The sequence below is a fragment of the Dipteris shenzhenensis genome, chromosome 2, assembly GCF_047967505.1.
Source record: "Dipteris shenzhenensis isolate YYH24624 ecotype China chromosome 2, Dip_SZ_1.0, whole genome shotgun sequence".
Taxonomy (NCBI): Eukaryota; Viridiplantae; Streptophyta; class Polypodiopsida; order Gleicheniales; family Dipteridaceae; genus Dipteris; species Dipteris shenzhenensis.
The window spans coordinates 32,993,106-33,008,146 of record NC_141597.1 but is presented as its reverse complement, the minus strand read 5'-3'; the positions used below and the strand labels follow the sequence as shown (position 1 = coordinate 33,008,146).

Here is a 15,041-nt window from a genome sequence, read left to right as displayed (position 1 = left end):
CCTGACCTGCTTCCCCAATTCACCCCAAGCAATTCCTCAAGGGCATTCTCATGTAGGCACTTGCATGACCACATGGTTTTTGTTTTGTGCATCTGGATATTATGAAAACAAGAAGAAAAAATGTGCAGAGGCATAAACCAAGACAACCTTACCCATTTAGAGCCAAATGTAAACTTCATGGCCATGCTCACATCCTCCCCACATCCTTTGCAATCTTTTCCTTGTATGATTGCATTGTTCTTTGTCCACCATGCTGCAATCCATGTCTTCAAGTTGTGGTGTTGCAATGCATTGAAGATGGCCATAGCATGATGTCGTCCTTGGAGTAATGTACTTGGCATTATACCAATAGATATTTCTTTTTTTCAAAGTAGAGGACTTCTCTCCAGCATGCATTTGCCTTCCTAAATCCTCATGAATGGCAGTAAACTTACCTAAGAAGCACTCGATTGGTTCCCACTCCTCAAAGTCTGAAGGAAATACATCTGCTATGCAGAAGTGCTATTTCAAATTACAATTTCAAACTGACTCATTACACTGGTTCTATTTCAAAATACAATTTCAAGCTGACTCATTACACTTCAAAATCTTACACAAAATGCAAACTGCGATGGTATTGTCGATTGATTGCTTGACAGAGGAAGGCGCATGTCCTTCCCCATGTAGATATGTTGCACGTTTGCAAGCAATCCTTTCTTCCCAAGCTTGAACTTCATAATGCGGCCCTTCCATTCATGCAAAAGATCACCTCTTTTGCTCTTAGGAAGCTTATGTGGACCCTTGGCAGATCCTCTCATGACTATCCAATCATTCAAGCTATAGGTGCAAGGCACCCATTCACCCAGTGCATTTTTGCTCCTATGGGACACAGAGTACATGTATGGTCTCCTCACCATGCTTGTACATAGGTCACAACAGAAATAGTGGACTAGAAAGTGTAGCTTGGAGGGAGAGAGCAGCTCCAATAGAGGGAGAAGGTATAGAGGGTGCAACTGAAGGTTGAGAGAAGCTCCAAGAGGTGCTGTAGCTAGGAATGGAGGGAGAAAGAGTAGAGGGGGATGAGCAGCTGCTCCAGGAGGTGTTGTAGCTAGGAATGGAGGGAGAAAGTGCAGAGGGGGATGAGCAGCCACTACAGGAGGTACTGTAGCTAGGAATAGAGGAAGAAAGAGCAGAGGGGGATGAGCAACTGCTGCTGTAGGAGGTGTTGTAGCTAGGAATGGAGAGAGAATGAGCAGCTGCTGCAGGAGGTGCTGGAGAGGGAGAAACACAATGGACCAGAATAGGAGGGGGCAGAGAAGATGCCAAATGAGTTCCCACATTTGAAAAATGGAGGGAGAATGGAGCTGGACCAGAGAAGAGGAGGGGGCAGGCCTGTAACAAGCTGAGAGGGGGGAAATTTTTGCCCAGAAGGGCCCACTGCCTCTTGAATGACTTGTAGGTTTGTTTGGGGGAGGTGCATATGGGAGAAGGGTCAAGCATGGGTTGGGGGGGGGGGATGGTTTGAGTGGTCCCCGGTGTAAGAGGAGTAGCCAATAGGGGCTGTTTGCAGGTCTGCCCACCCTCCACCTCAACATAGCATTGCCCCACAAAAAGGAGCACTCCCATTGGTACACCTCAAATACCTCACTAATCCCTTGAAATTAGGAAACACGAATTGGGGGCCCTTTGGAGATCCCAATTCTCCCCTAATGTAGGCTGGTTAGCATCTGGTTGGGAGTTCACACCAGTAGCTCAGCTCGTGGCTCGGAGGGGACATCTCCTAATTCAGGATCGCATCCCATAGATGTCATGGTTGGGTGGTGAGCAGCCTGCTCAGTTTCCTCACATTTGGTGTGTTCTTGTGTTTGCTTGCAAATAAGAGGTTTCAAGACTGCTGGGGTCGTGTCAGTTGGTATCAGAGCCAACTCCTGAGGTAGGAACTCCTGTTGCGAGAATTTTGGACAAATTTTTCTCTAGGTATGCCCTAATTTCAAAATTTGTGTTCATACCTTGCAAGTGTCTACTTGTTCATCGGTTAAGGGAAGTGGTATTGGATTAGGAAAGAAGGTAGGAGAAGGCAGAGAGGGAGTGAATTCGCTGCTGAAGTGAGGCACTAGGAGAGAGATAGAGCGAGGTGTAACTTGGAGGGGCAAAGAGTGATTGTAGGGGAGAGTGATTGTAGGAGAGAAGCGATGGTAGGAGAGAAGCATTGGGTTGAGGGGGAGCTTTAGTTGAACCCAAGTATAGCGGGCTAAGCAGTGACCACGAGGGCGCCAAGGTTTGGAGCAGTTTGCAGTGACCACGAGGGCGCCAAGGGTTGTGCGCAAGTCTACACCCCTCCACTACCCCTTGCCAATTTCCCCCTCTGGTTCCACCCGCTGCAGTCCTCCATACGGGACAGCAAGGAGCTCAACTTCGAGATTGATAGCCTCTGCTAGCCCCTTCTCCTTTCGTCTAGCCAGCCCTCTTTCTTTCATCACCTCTGTTTCGTCATCTTCTCTCTCTGTTCCAGCCTCCCAGTTTCGAGACCACCTATTCCTCCTCTTCTCTCAGCCTACTTTCTTCATCAAATCTGATTTTAGTTATGGCTGATTCCATAGACCCCGAACTTGCAATGGGAGACCAAGATATGAACTACCATGTGGAGGATGACCAGGGTCTCTATGATGATTTGATTACAAAGATAGCCTTCAGTAAATTCACCACTGGTCTCAATGAAAAGTTTGAGCAGGTTAACATGAATCAAACAGGGTTGACACAGCAACTCGAAGGGATTCAAACTACACTCACACTTTTGACTAGCACTATTCAGGCACTCACGCATGTGGATGCCATGGCTTCAGTGTTAGGTCCGAACATCACTCCAAATCCTTTTCCCAAATATCAAAAGTCTCGTACCAAGGAGGTTGTTGACACTTGGTTGCACAAGTGGCAAGTACACTTCCAGTTTCACCCTTACCTAGATGATAAGAAAATACAGCTTGCAACAGGGTATATGTCAGGAAAGGCTTTATTGTGGTGGAAGGAACTCCGACCCAAGCCTGATAGAATTCGAAGGGGTCTTCAAGAAAGAGTTTTTGAAGAAGGAGGAAGATTACGATATCGTAAGCAAGCTCAAAGCCCTCGATATGTCTAAGCTAAATCTGACTTTTGAGGTTTATCTTCAGAGGTTTCGGGATTTGTAGACCAGAGCTACAAAGATGGATATAGTGACCTTGTTAGCTTTCTTTGTGGATGGTTTGCCTGACTCGTACAAGTTACAGATCAAGAACAATAAGTGTACCACTTTGCAAGAGGCCATGAATTATGCGCGCATCTATGATGATACCATGGCAAGCACAAAGGGAACCACAATTGCCTTGACACGGGTGGGAAGAACAAGAGGAAGTTATTCCAATCTACCACTGGTACCGGGGAGTCGAAGTCTATAGATGCCTCCAAGAGGCATTCGACTCAAACGAAGAATGGTTGTGCCCGTTTCCTTCGTACATTGAAGTTAAAGAAAGAAGGACGTTGCTTCATATGCGAGGAGCAGGGCCACACTAGGAATGATTGTCCCAAGTACAAGAACCAGATGCAAGTGCTGGGACCGAAGCTCCATGCAGGTCCAGGTACCAAAGCTAAGGGAGCTAATCAAGTTTCGATGACAGGTATTTCTGTAAATGTCATTACCTACCTACTTTCTTGTAATTGCACTTTTAATAATTCGTTATTTGGTTCCCATGATATTTTTCGAGTTTATGGAGAAGTTAGGGACCAAAGAGTTCACATTCTCTTTGACCCGGGCAGCTCTCACAACTTTGTAAATTACAAACTTGTGCAGAAGATGGGGCTGTCCACAATACCTACCGATCACACCTACAAGGTGTAGCTTCCAGCTGGGAAGCAGTTTTGGGATCGCAAGATTGAGGCACTTTCTATCTGGATGCAAGACTACACAGCTGCTCTTGCGTGCTATGTCATGCACTTGGAACAAGTGGACTTGTTAATCGGAATAGAGTGGTTTAAAACCCACGATTTTTGCTCTTCTCATGGACCTATTGTATCTGCGATGCAGCTTCGGAATATAATAAACACTTCTCATTATGATGTGTATCAATGTGTTTTGATTCTGCTTTCTTCATTTGTTGTCTCTGTTAATAACAAAAATGATTTAAGCATGTTTGAATACCGTTAATTGAGAATGTTGTTGGATGATTTCATGGATATATTCCCTGCTCAACTGCCGGAAGGTTTACCTCCAGAACTGCGGGCTGTAGATCATCGCATAGATTTAGTACCTAGGGCTCAACCTATTAGTGTTCCACCTTATAGGATGAGCCAGCTTGAGGAGGATGAGTTAGCTTCACAGCTACAAGATTATTTGAATATGGGCTATATTCACCCAAGTAAATCACCTTGGGGAGCACCTGTCCTCTTAAGAAAGAAGAAAGATAATTCGTAAAGAATGTGTATAGATTATAAATGATTGAATAAAGTGACAATTAAGAATTGATACGCTCTTCCTCTATCCGATGATTTGATAGACCGTTTGGCTGGAGCAAAGTATTTCACTAAGATTGATTTGCGTACGGGTTATCACCAAATCCGTATATATGCTAAACACATAGATAGAACCGCATTCTGAACTAGGTATGGCCACTACGAGTTTCTCGTATTACCTTTTGGTTTGACCAATTCTCTTGCCACCTTCCAGCAAATGATGAACGATTTGTTCCGAGATTTTCTAGGCAAATTCGTAATCATGTTCTCAGATGACGTCTTGGTATATAGCCAAACGCTAGAGGATAACATAGGACACCTCCGTTGTCTTAGTTATTCTAAGAGAGCATAAGCTTTATGCCAAGATGAGTAAATGTGACCCTTCTTTATGAAGGAGATCATTTACTCAAGACACAAGATTTCTTCTGAAGGTATTAGCATTGAGCTGGATCGTATCCAAAAGGTTTTAGAACGGCCTATCCCTCAGACTGTGAAACAACTTCGTTCTTTCCTAGGATTCACGGTTTTTCTATGAAAGTCTGAGCATGATTATTCACACATCACGGCACTCCTGACAAACATATTGAAAGGTCATGGACGCAGGTCTACCCAACCGATATCTTGAAATGATGCATTGAACAAGGCTTTTGAAACCTTGAAGTTAACTATCAAGGAAGCACCCGTTCTTGCATTACCCGATCCTACCCGGCTTTATGTTCTAGAGGTCGATGTGAGTGATTTTGCGATTGGGGCAACTTTATTCCAAGAGGACAGACCTGTAGCTTTTGAGAGTAAGAAGCTAGACGACACCCAATATCGTTGGCCCACACTAGAAAAAGAACTCTAGGCAGTTGTGTATGCTCTGAAGGTTTGGAGATACTACTTGTATGGTTCGAAGTTTCTTGTATTGACCGATCACCAATCAATCAAGTATGTGTGTGACGGGTCTGAATTGAGGGGACGAAAGGCTAGATGGGCAGAGTTAATGCAAGATTTTGATTTTGAAATATAGTCATTTCAGTTCTTATTGGCAGAAAGTCCAGGATAGGAGTTCCATAGTTGACCAGGACTCAGGGATTGTGCCACCTACAGTACAGGCGACGGGAGGTCAGTGGATGATTAGGAACGGCTTGCTGTTCCAGAATGGAAAGATATGTGTGCCAGATGTTTCGGATCTTCGATCCAAGATTCTCTCGGAGTGTCATGATGCTCCTAGTGCTGGACATCCAGGTATACATTGGACTCTGTCTCTTGTGAAGCATACCTTTTATTGGCCTAAGATGCATGCATTTATTAAAAATGATGTGGTAGGTTGCCAGGTTTGTCAGGTTACTAAGGCAGAACACCTTAGAAGGGCAGGTTTATTACATCCATTGCAAATCCCAGGTAACCTGACAAACCTGGCAACCTACCACATCGTTTTCAATAAATGCACGCACATACATCCACTTCTAGATTCTTCACAACTCCCAAGGTCTTAACCCTAGTGTTGTCAACTAATTTGATGCGATAAGGAGAGGTAGTACTAGAGTATTTTAAATCAGCATCTATCATGGTCTTCTCACTCATGACATTAATCGATGCACCTCCATCAATATACACATTGGAAATCACTTGGCCATCAATGATCACATCAACCATAGGTACATCATCACCAACTTCTATATCTACCTTTTGAAGAATAGGAATGACACTTTTCTTCTTTTTCTTCTTTGACACGCTTATGCTTGCTAGCTTTCCCCATTCCTTCCGTAGTTTTGGATGTCCATGGACTTTATTACGGGTTTGCCTAGAACGGGCAAGGGTCATGACTCCATTTGGGTCATAGTGGACCGTCTAACAAAAATGGCTAGATTCTTACCTACTAGAACAACCATCTCAGCACTTCAATTGCTCACGAGTTTGTGGACCAATTGTTTAAGCTGTATGGTTTGCGCTCTGACATAGTTAGCGATAGGGACTTGAAGTTTATAAGTAACTTCTGGACACTTGTTTTTTAGAAGTTGGGAACTACTCTAAGTATGAGTTCCTCAGATCATGCACAATCTTATGGTAATACAGAGAAGGTCAACCAATTGGTTAAAGATATTTTTCAGGCATATGTTTCTAAGAGACAGTCTTCATGGGAAGATTATCTTTCTATGATAGAATTTGCTTATAACAGTGCAAAGCATTCGAGTACTGGTTACAGTCCTTTTATGCTTATGTACGGGTTTCAACCTAAGTCACCAGTTATGGTTGGGTTAAAGGGAATCCAAAATGATGCTGCAAAGACATTCTTGCAAGACATGCAAGAAATGTTGCAATTTGCCAAAGAGTCTATTAGAATTACCCAAGATCAGGACATATTTTATGTTAATAGACATCATTCACCTAGAGAGTTCTCTGAAGGAACGATGGTATATTTACGTATTCCCAAGGAATCCAAGAGCCTACGTACTGGTTTGGTTCCAAAGTTATCCCCCAGATATTGTGGTCCGTTCAAGGTTATTAAAAGAATTGGACCAATTGCACATAAACTAGAATTGCCTCCTAATGTTAAAGTACATCCACTATTTCATGTCAGTAGACTGAAAGAATTATTGGGTGTGGGGATGATCAACTTGTTTCTCCTCGAGTAATAATAGAAGTTACAGATTTGACTTTTATTCCACACAAACCTACGAGTATTCTTGAATTTTGTGAAAGACAGATTTGTAATAGAACTATCATGGAATACAAGACCAAGTGGAAGGATTGTGTTGAGGAGGATGCAACATGGGAGACATTACAAAACCTCCAGTGGACATTCTCGAGTTTTTTTGCGAACTCAAGAGTGAGTTCTTAGAGGAGGGGAAGTATGTCATGTACACGGATTGGTATCTGACGTGTATTGGGTACACAAGACTAGCTCAGGTAGCCTGGGGAGGCTTAGAGCTAGGCAGGCTTGATTCTCAGGTTGAGTGGCAAGGGTACGAACCAGTTAGAGATCTTCACTATTTTTGGCACTTAGGACCCAAGTCTATATAAGGGACCTAGAGGTTCAGTTCTCAATGAGCCGATGGGAGCAAGTCTCGTTCCCAGGTGCTAGGTCTGATCCTGGATTGAGTCGCGGACGTGGGCCTGCATCATAGCGTAGTCCAAGGCCTAGCAGCAGATCCCCAGCTTCACAGCGCCACCTGGTGGTATGGGACACCAGGCTAGTTAGAATCTGGTTGGGAGTTCATGCCAATAGCTCAGCTCATGGCTCGGAGGGAACATCTCCTGATTCGAGATCGCATCTCATAGATGTCGTGGTTGGGTGGAGAGCAACCTGCTTAGTTTCCTCACGCTTGGTGTGTTCTTGTGTTTGCTTGCAGATCAGAAGTTTCATGTCGTCTTCTTTGGTTGATAGCTTCCCTTCTTTTCAGAGAATACTTAAAACCACGACAAAGGACTTCTCGTATTTTACTCCTAGCTCCAAAAGTATTTCTAGGATCGTGGGAGTAGCTTCCCCTAGCAAGTCCATAGCAAACCACCCTATACAATCCCCCTTTGCAGCCCTAGCAGCCCATTCAAATCTTCCCCTCAATTCTTTCCTACTAACCCCAAACACCCCCCCCCAAAGAGAAGAGCTCTCTGCTCCTTTTTTGTTCTCACCTCTCAGGATGGCCTTGCATTTCTGAACCTGACCAAAGTCTGGAGCCCAGTCCAAAGGTAGCACTTGCTGTGCCCAAATTTTGGGTAACCTTTGTCCAGCAGAGCCATGTTTTCTTCATTAAAGAACCAGCTCCCTAGAACCTTAAACTCCACCTTCGACTGGAATTTACTGGACCTCCTCCACTCTCTTCAGACAAACAGTGTGACCCATTTCTTTTCAACTTTTAGTATTAGAACCATTCATGGCTTTCTTGATTGTGTTATTCGTGATCATCAGAAGAATATTTACAATACAGATTGCAAATAGTAGTACTTGAAAGATGTTGCAAGGTAGTATCATTCCATCAGATCTGTTACATAAAATTTTGATAGTGCTTGCAACTTCATCCCAAAATTTGATGATTGTATTTTAAAGCTGTACATTTGCATCTCGATATTGTATTATTCTTTTCTATATACCGAGTTTTTTAATAAGAGGGTGCATCATACTTTCAACGGTATTAAGAATGACAGAAATTGGCCAATGACAGAATGTCAATGCCTTGCTGACATTTTGTAGGCCTGTTTAGCAATTGCCCAATTAGAAACTGGCAGTCACTTGACTGAAAAGAGCCTTAAAATCTTTCGTTGGTGTTCCTTCACCCTCTGGTTTAGAGGCCAAGTCAAAAGCCTTATTCTTTACTTCTTCGAAAAGAAGTGCCTGTAACAGTCAAATCGAGGAATGGAAAGAAATTCAGTCGAGAGAAGTGCATTGGCTGAGCAGGCACAGGTTCCTGCAAACTCTCTGAAATACTCTACCAGCATCAAGTTAGCATGTACCATACCTGCACACACACTTCCGCAACATCCGCTCTAGGGATTGTCTTGGTATCTGTTGCAAGAAGCTCGTCATCTTTCCCGATCAAAAGTTCTCGTACACCACCTTCTTTGTCTTGCAACCCACCAGGCCTGAACGTTTCATCAATATGATTAATCTTTGATTGATATGAAAAACGTAATCTCAACATACAGTGATGGATTGCAGAGCAGACTGCAAACAAAACACAGAGCTATCGCTGTCATGGAAAAACTCTAATACCTTATAATTGTATACGGAACACCAGAATCTGCCAAATATTGTTCTGCCTTCCTCTTCCATATCTGTAGCAATCACCATATCAAACTAAGCCATAACATAAGATTCCTGACTGTACATAACAACATGAATTTTCATTCACAACTCACCAAAATCTTCCCGTTTCCAAAAGAGTTGAGAGGATGATTTGGATTTGTTCCACCCATGGAGCCAACCAATATGATATGCTTTACACCGACTTCTTTGGCTACAACCACAGCCAGAACTTAGTTCGTCCAAGAAGAGATGCCAAGAAGACATCTGATATAATTCAAGCATGTAAAGCAACGCATTAAAGAAATCTACCACATGATGTGATACTAATAGGCATGAAAGAGGCTACCTAGCTATACATGCTTACGTGTGAGTTACTCTTATATTTACGAACTGTGATTGTTTTAGAGCTTACCAGCATCAATCTGATTCTTCTGTCCAACCCAATCAACCTGCCAAGCTTCCAAAATCAAAATCTTATAAGTATTTTCAAGATTTACTCCAAGCTTACCAGTTACCTCTTTTTATCAGATTCATGTAGAAATTTGCCGCATGACCTTTTAAATCTATTAATCACCTCTTAGAAGCCATACTTAAGCACACCTCAGTAGATCGAGAACGTAGGAGAGGGAGAGAGAGTAGAAGAATGTAGCACTAGCCAGGAAAAGCTCACAAGTTATTTGCAAGTCTCCAATTGATGTAGGAATTTGCCCCATGACCCTTTAAATCTATTAATCACTTCTTAGAAGTCATACTTAAGGGTTGACCACACCTCAATGAATCAAGACATTTTGCATTATCAGCATGCAATAAAATGACGCATTAGAATGAACCTCAGGTGTTACTAGACACATTGGGAGGCTCTTACCTCTCACAATTTGGAGCCAAGGAGCCTTCCCAATTGAATCAGGTAGAATAGTAGACAGATTAACTTGAATTCAGAAAAAACATCTACTTAGTTTAGTAGTGGAGGTATGAAACTTTAACCAAAAGCTCCTTGGTTAACCCACATTTGCAAAACGAGCTTTGGAACAGGCTGGAATTCAAATTGCAGCAATCGCAGCTTCCTGGCACAAATCGCATATGGGGATGGTCTCTGTTTGGAAGCTGAAAACTCCATGCAGCATGAGAGAAACTTAACGATGGGGCTGGAAAGTAGATCTCCATAGGGAGAGAACATAGGAGAGGGAGAGAGAGTAGAAGAATGTAGCACTAGGGGCCAGAAAAAGCTCCAAGCTTACAAGTTATTTGCAAGTCTCTGATTCATGTAGGAATTTGCCCCATGACCCTTTAAATCTATTAATCACTTCTTAGAAGCCATACTTAAGGGTTGACCACACCTCAATGAATCAAGACATTTTGCATTATCAGCATGCAATAAAATGATGCATTCAAATGAACCTCAGGTGTTACTAGACACATTGGAAGTCTCTTACTTCTCACAAGGAGCCTTCCCAAATGAATCAGGTAAGATAGTAGACAGATTTACTTGAAATCAGAAAAAACCTCTACTTATTTTAGTAGTGAAGGTATGAAACTTTAACCAAAAGCTCCTTGGTTAGCCCACACTTGGAAAACGAGCTTTGGAACAGCAAATTGCAACAATCGTAGCTGCCTGGCACAAATTGCATATGGGGATGGTCTCTGTTTGGAAGCTGAAAACTCCGTGCAGCATGATAGAAACTCAACGATGGGGCTGGAAAGTAGATCTCCATAGAGAGAGAACGTAGGCGAGGGACAGAGAGACATTAGAATTCAAGAGCCAAAATAACTCCTATCTAGAAATGATAAACTTTTGTGGCAGCATGGAATCAAATTGTGACTCCACCCATTAGCAGTATATAGTTACATTAGTATGTGCTTTAAGTCTTCTTATTGGGATGTCTTATCCTCGTGTAAAAATGAAGGGCCATTCCCTTCTTTCATCTCATGGTTAACGGGTAAATCCCTATCTTGTCAAGAAAGCTTAATAGTGAACCTTAGTACTTCGCTTGACTATCATGCCTAGAGTTATCTAACAATCTTGTTGTGTGGCCCATCAAGTTGTTGAGATGAGACTTGTGCAACCACCAAGAGATGCCTAGTCTAAATCATGTTATATGTATGCAAAATTTCACCAAAAGGGCATTAGTGATGTATCAATGAGAAGGGTCTATAGTATGTTGTTAGCATGGAATGTACCTTTGGATAGCTGGGATCCGCTCTATCTTCCTACAGCATATGACTTGCTCAAAATGACGTTGTATTTGGATCCCCTTGTAATGAAGGCCTTGCCACATGGCCATTATGATGAATCTAATCCTCCCACGAATATGGCAGGTACTCTGCCACTTCGTGAGTTGGAACCTAGGATGGCCAAATCAAGGAGGTTGTTATGGAAATAATACTTCTTACATTGTTGAAATATGGGCCTAAGCTTGGTACCCCCTTGTGGAAATGTGTTGATGGGGCTTGGTGGCTCTTTAAGGCTCCCTTGAAAATATTGGCCTTGAACTCCTCTCCCTCACATCCCTTCCGAGAATTTTTGGGAGAGAGAGGTATGCGTGGCTAGGAGGAAGGAATGGGGACACCCCACACTCGGTGCTCCTTGAGACGCGTGGCAGCCATGCAGGCTACCAACATCCCTTGTGGAAATGTGTTGATGGGGCTTCTAGGGCATTGGCTGACATGTGTATTTGTGGGAGTCCAATCCCTTAAGAAATGTGGGTGGATTGGATCCCTTGAATATAAAGGAGGGTTGAGACCCCTACTAGGGTGCGAGGGTGTGGGACCCCTCGTAACCAATGCCCCCCGGATGTGACATGAGGCACTTGTTGCAATCCTACATTCATTACTTGCTAGGGATATTTTATATTATAGTCATGTGTCATATGGCAAAGTGTTCCATAAGATCGCATCGGATGTGGCAGGGGTTCTAGAGGATGCTTTGGAAGGTTTACTTGAGGACACCTAACTAGTCCTGTGTTTTTCTAGGCTAGATGGTTAGATTTCATATTAATACTAATGTTGCTAGTGTGACTGGTGTTATTACAATTAGATGTGTATTTTGATGTTTGTATATCAAGCATAATTGTATTGGAATTAGTTGGTGTGATGATTCATCAGTTGATTGTTACTAACATAATTGACAGCTTGAGTGCACATGATGAGTTGGATAACAAGGAATGGAGATGGTGAAGATAATTTGGATTGACCGAAGTATCGAAGGCCATGGGCCAATATTGAAAAATCATGTATAATTAATCCGTAGGCTAACGTAATTCACTGATTTTGAAAGGGCATATAAAGCCTTGAAGCCACGTTGAGCAATCCCTCTAATTGTGGACAAGGGATGCTTTTTCATGTACTATTGACGGCTCTTTTTGCTTTAAAATGAAATATAATAAATACTCAAGATGGAAAGCAAGAGCCACCATCTGGCGGGCAGATTGGACCCGTGCTGCATCGCTTTCTTCTCTGTCTCCCTTAATCTCCTCTGATTCTTTTGTACATGGTTTCTTTATTCATGTCTTTTTGTATTAATTCATAAATTCATAGCAGGATTGATTTTCCTTCCTCTTGGCAGAGGTACTAGGTAGGCATTATCATGAACTTGTTTGAAACTTTTGAAGGGTCCGTATCTCAGAGATTAACCTTCACATTGGGACTTCCCTGGAGAGTCTCATTTGGCACCCACATCAAAAAACACATGTTCTCTGTATTTATGAGCTTGATGCTTATATTTGGCTTGGGCTTGCTCCAAAGTATGATGCTAAATTGATGAAGGTATTGGAGATACTTGGAAAAAGGCTCTGCCTTGGCAATGTTATGTGATGCTTTAGAGGAAGTGGCTTTACTGAGGAGCCTGTAATGCTAAATCCCTAAGCAGGGCTGGTTGAAACCACAACAAACTTCAAACGGATTGTTCGCTGTGGAAGAATGAGGTATCCTGTTGCATACAAGCTGCATGTAGGGCAATCATCCCAAGCTCTGAGTTTGTTTTGGAAATAAATTCTTAGAAGTTATGAGCTGGACCAATACTCTGTTCACGACCTGGGTCTCGCCATCAATAGGCGGATGCCAGGCTGTAGAATGCTTCAGCTGAGTGTCCATTGACCTCCATAAGGTGGTCCAAAAGGTTGACAAGAATCTGCAGTCTCTATCAGAGGCTATGGATGAGGGAAGGCCAAAGTGAATCCACACATGCATCAAGGACAGTGGGCTGCTTGCATTCTAACCAAACACCCGTAAAAACAGCATTCGACCAAATTAGTCAGATCTACATGTGCGGGTTTGAAGAAAATGTGGTAGTAGCATCCTTTTGTTACCCTGGCACCTTTTCTTGGGAGTATTGGACTGTGGCTGCAGGAAGGGCTGGGCATAAGGTTGACGGACACTTCAGTTATAGACACATAATGAGGTTGTCATGCCTAGGAGGACGCTGATGCAAGCCATATTAGCCTAACCACATTGCAAGGATAAACCCAACATTTGAAAATCTACATCCTTTCACATTGCGGTTTGACATACTGACTTCACCAGCAGGAACTTTGCCTAAGGCAGTCTGAAAATTCGATAAACTGGAGCACCCCACATCCTGTGGCACAGTTACTGGATATGTTCGCCCAGATTGGAATGCCAAATCCTGAACTGTCTTTTGGCAAGCCCTCGAGTAATATTATAAGAATTCCAACCAGCAACTCTGCAATTACTAGGTTAATTGATATACAGGATTCAAGAGTAGAAGGGAGTCAAGGGAGTGATTTGGACAGGCGGCATGCCAGACTTTTAACATGGTCAGTAAAAGTGCATTGCAAAAAGAGGGAAAAAGGGGGCAACTTCAAGGACAGGAGTGGGTAGCCCTTTTGGGCTTCAATCTGCACATGGAAAGACCATTCAATGCAAGAAAATATGTTCAGTGGCTCTTAAGGGCGTTTATAGAGGAAGGATCCTGGATGGTATCTAGGTGCAAGGTGACGGCTAGAGTGCGCTCCAAGCCATGGCCAATCTATAGAAGATGCGGGGCAAGCTTTATTGGTAGGCCTTGCAGTCTCGGAAATACGCAAGTGAGCTGTTCCCGTCAATCATTATGGCAGCTTTGAGTCTACTACCTTACGTATGAACCCTATGTTTGCCAGGAAAGTAATATCTAAACAAAAGTAATTAAGTCAGGAAATCATGTACCTGTTCAGGATAGGCTCCATCTTCGTAGTAAAATTCCGGACGTCCTCCTTTGCTCGGATCGAATGCAGGTTTCATCTTCGGAGCAGCACTGGTCAGGATAATGAGCGAATCAATGCCTGCGAATGCGGAAGTCAAACTCTCTGGCTGAATGATGTCTCCGATGTAGACGTCGTCAGCTCCTCCGATTTTGGCCTTGCTGTCTCCGGACCGGACCAAACCGCGAGGGATAAACTGATGGGCTCGGTCCTTCAATTTCTGATAAACAATGTGCCCTGAGAGCAATGACGATTTGCGGTTGAGCAAAGCATGATTGGATCAAACGAGAAACAGAAATTGCAAGCCAAAATTAGGTTACCAGTTCTTCCACCAGCACCAGTAACGAGGACGGTTGTGGGATTGGCCATGAGGAAGAGAGTGTGCTTTTTTGCAAATGAGCTCAAAGAATACACTGGCCGTGAGAGACGCACTCAGTTCATATATATCCATCATCATTGCTTTGCCACTTGTCCCTCCCGCTCTCGTACACGTGTTTCCTTTAGATTAGTTCGCCTACTGAAAAAGTCAACTCTTCATACATGTCAAATGTCTCATGTTTTAGCCCCCACATGCGCTTTTGCCCACCTAGGGTCACGGGGCCGGTTCTAAGGCCGGGTTCACACCACCCACCCGGCCATGGATATCGAAAATGGAG

At 43.2% G+C, this 15,041-nt stretch overlaps 1 protein-coding gene across 1 annotated transcript; it reads right to left on the bottom strand.

The window, feature by feature from the left end:
• Positions 1–8,406: 8,406 nt before the first annotated feature.
• LOC147904641 (uncharacterized protein At5g02240-like) lies at positions 8,407–14,801 on the bottom strand. Its single transcript, XM_087395009.1, has 7 exons — positions 14,706–14,801; positions 14,351–14,622; positions 9,603–9,639; positions 9,304–9,401; positions 9,158–9,219; positions 8,904–9,027; positions 8,407–8,779 (listed from the first exon to the last, which is right to left on the bottom strand). The coding sequence occupies exons 1-7, from the start codon at positions 14,752–14,754 to the stop codon at positions 8,660–8,662; spliced, it is 762 nt and encodes a 253-aa protein (XP_087251135.1). The 5' UTR covers positions 14,755–14,801; the 3' UTR covers positions 8,407–8,659.
• Between the last annotated feature and the right edge of the window lie 240 nt (positions 14,802–15,041).

What these genes read in the sequence shown, in the direction of transcription:
- LOC147904641 (XM_087395009.1), bottom strand. Translation starts at nt 14,754, where the DNA reads ATGGCCAATCCCACAACCGTCCTCGTTACTGGTGCTGGTGGAAGAACT. An exon ending in GAAGAATCAGATTGATGCTG is followed by an intron (nt 9,402 to 9,602) that starts GTAAGCTCTAAA and finishes CTGTGGTTGTAG; the next exon opens with CCAAAGAAGTCGGTGTAAAG. An exon ending in TTGGAAACGGGAAGATTTTG is followed by an intron (nt 9,220 to 9,303) that starts GTGAGTTGTGAA and finishes TGATTGCTACAG; the next exon opens with ATATGGAAGAGGAAGGCAGA.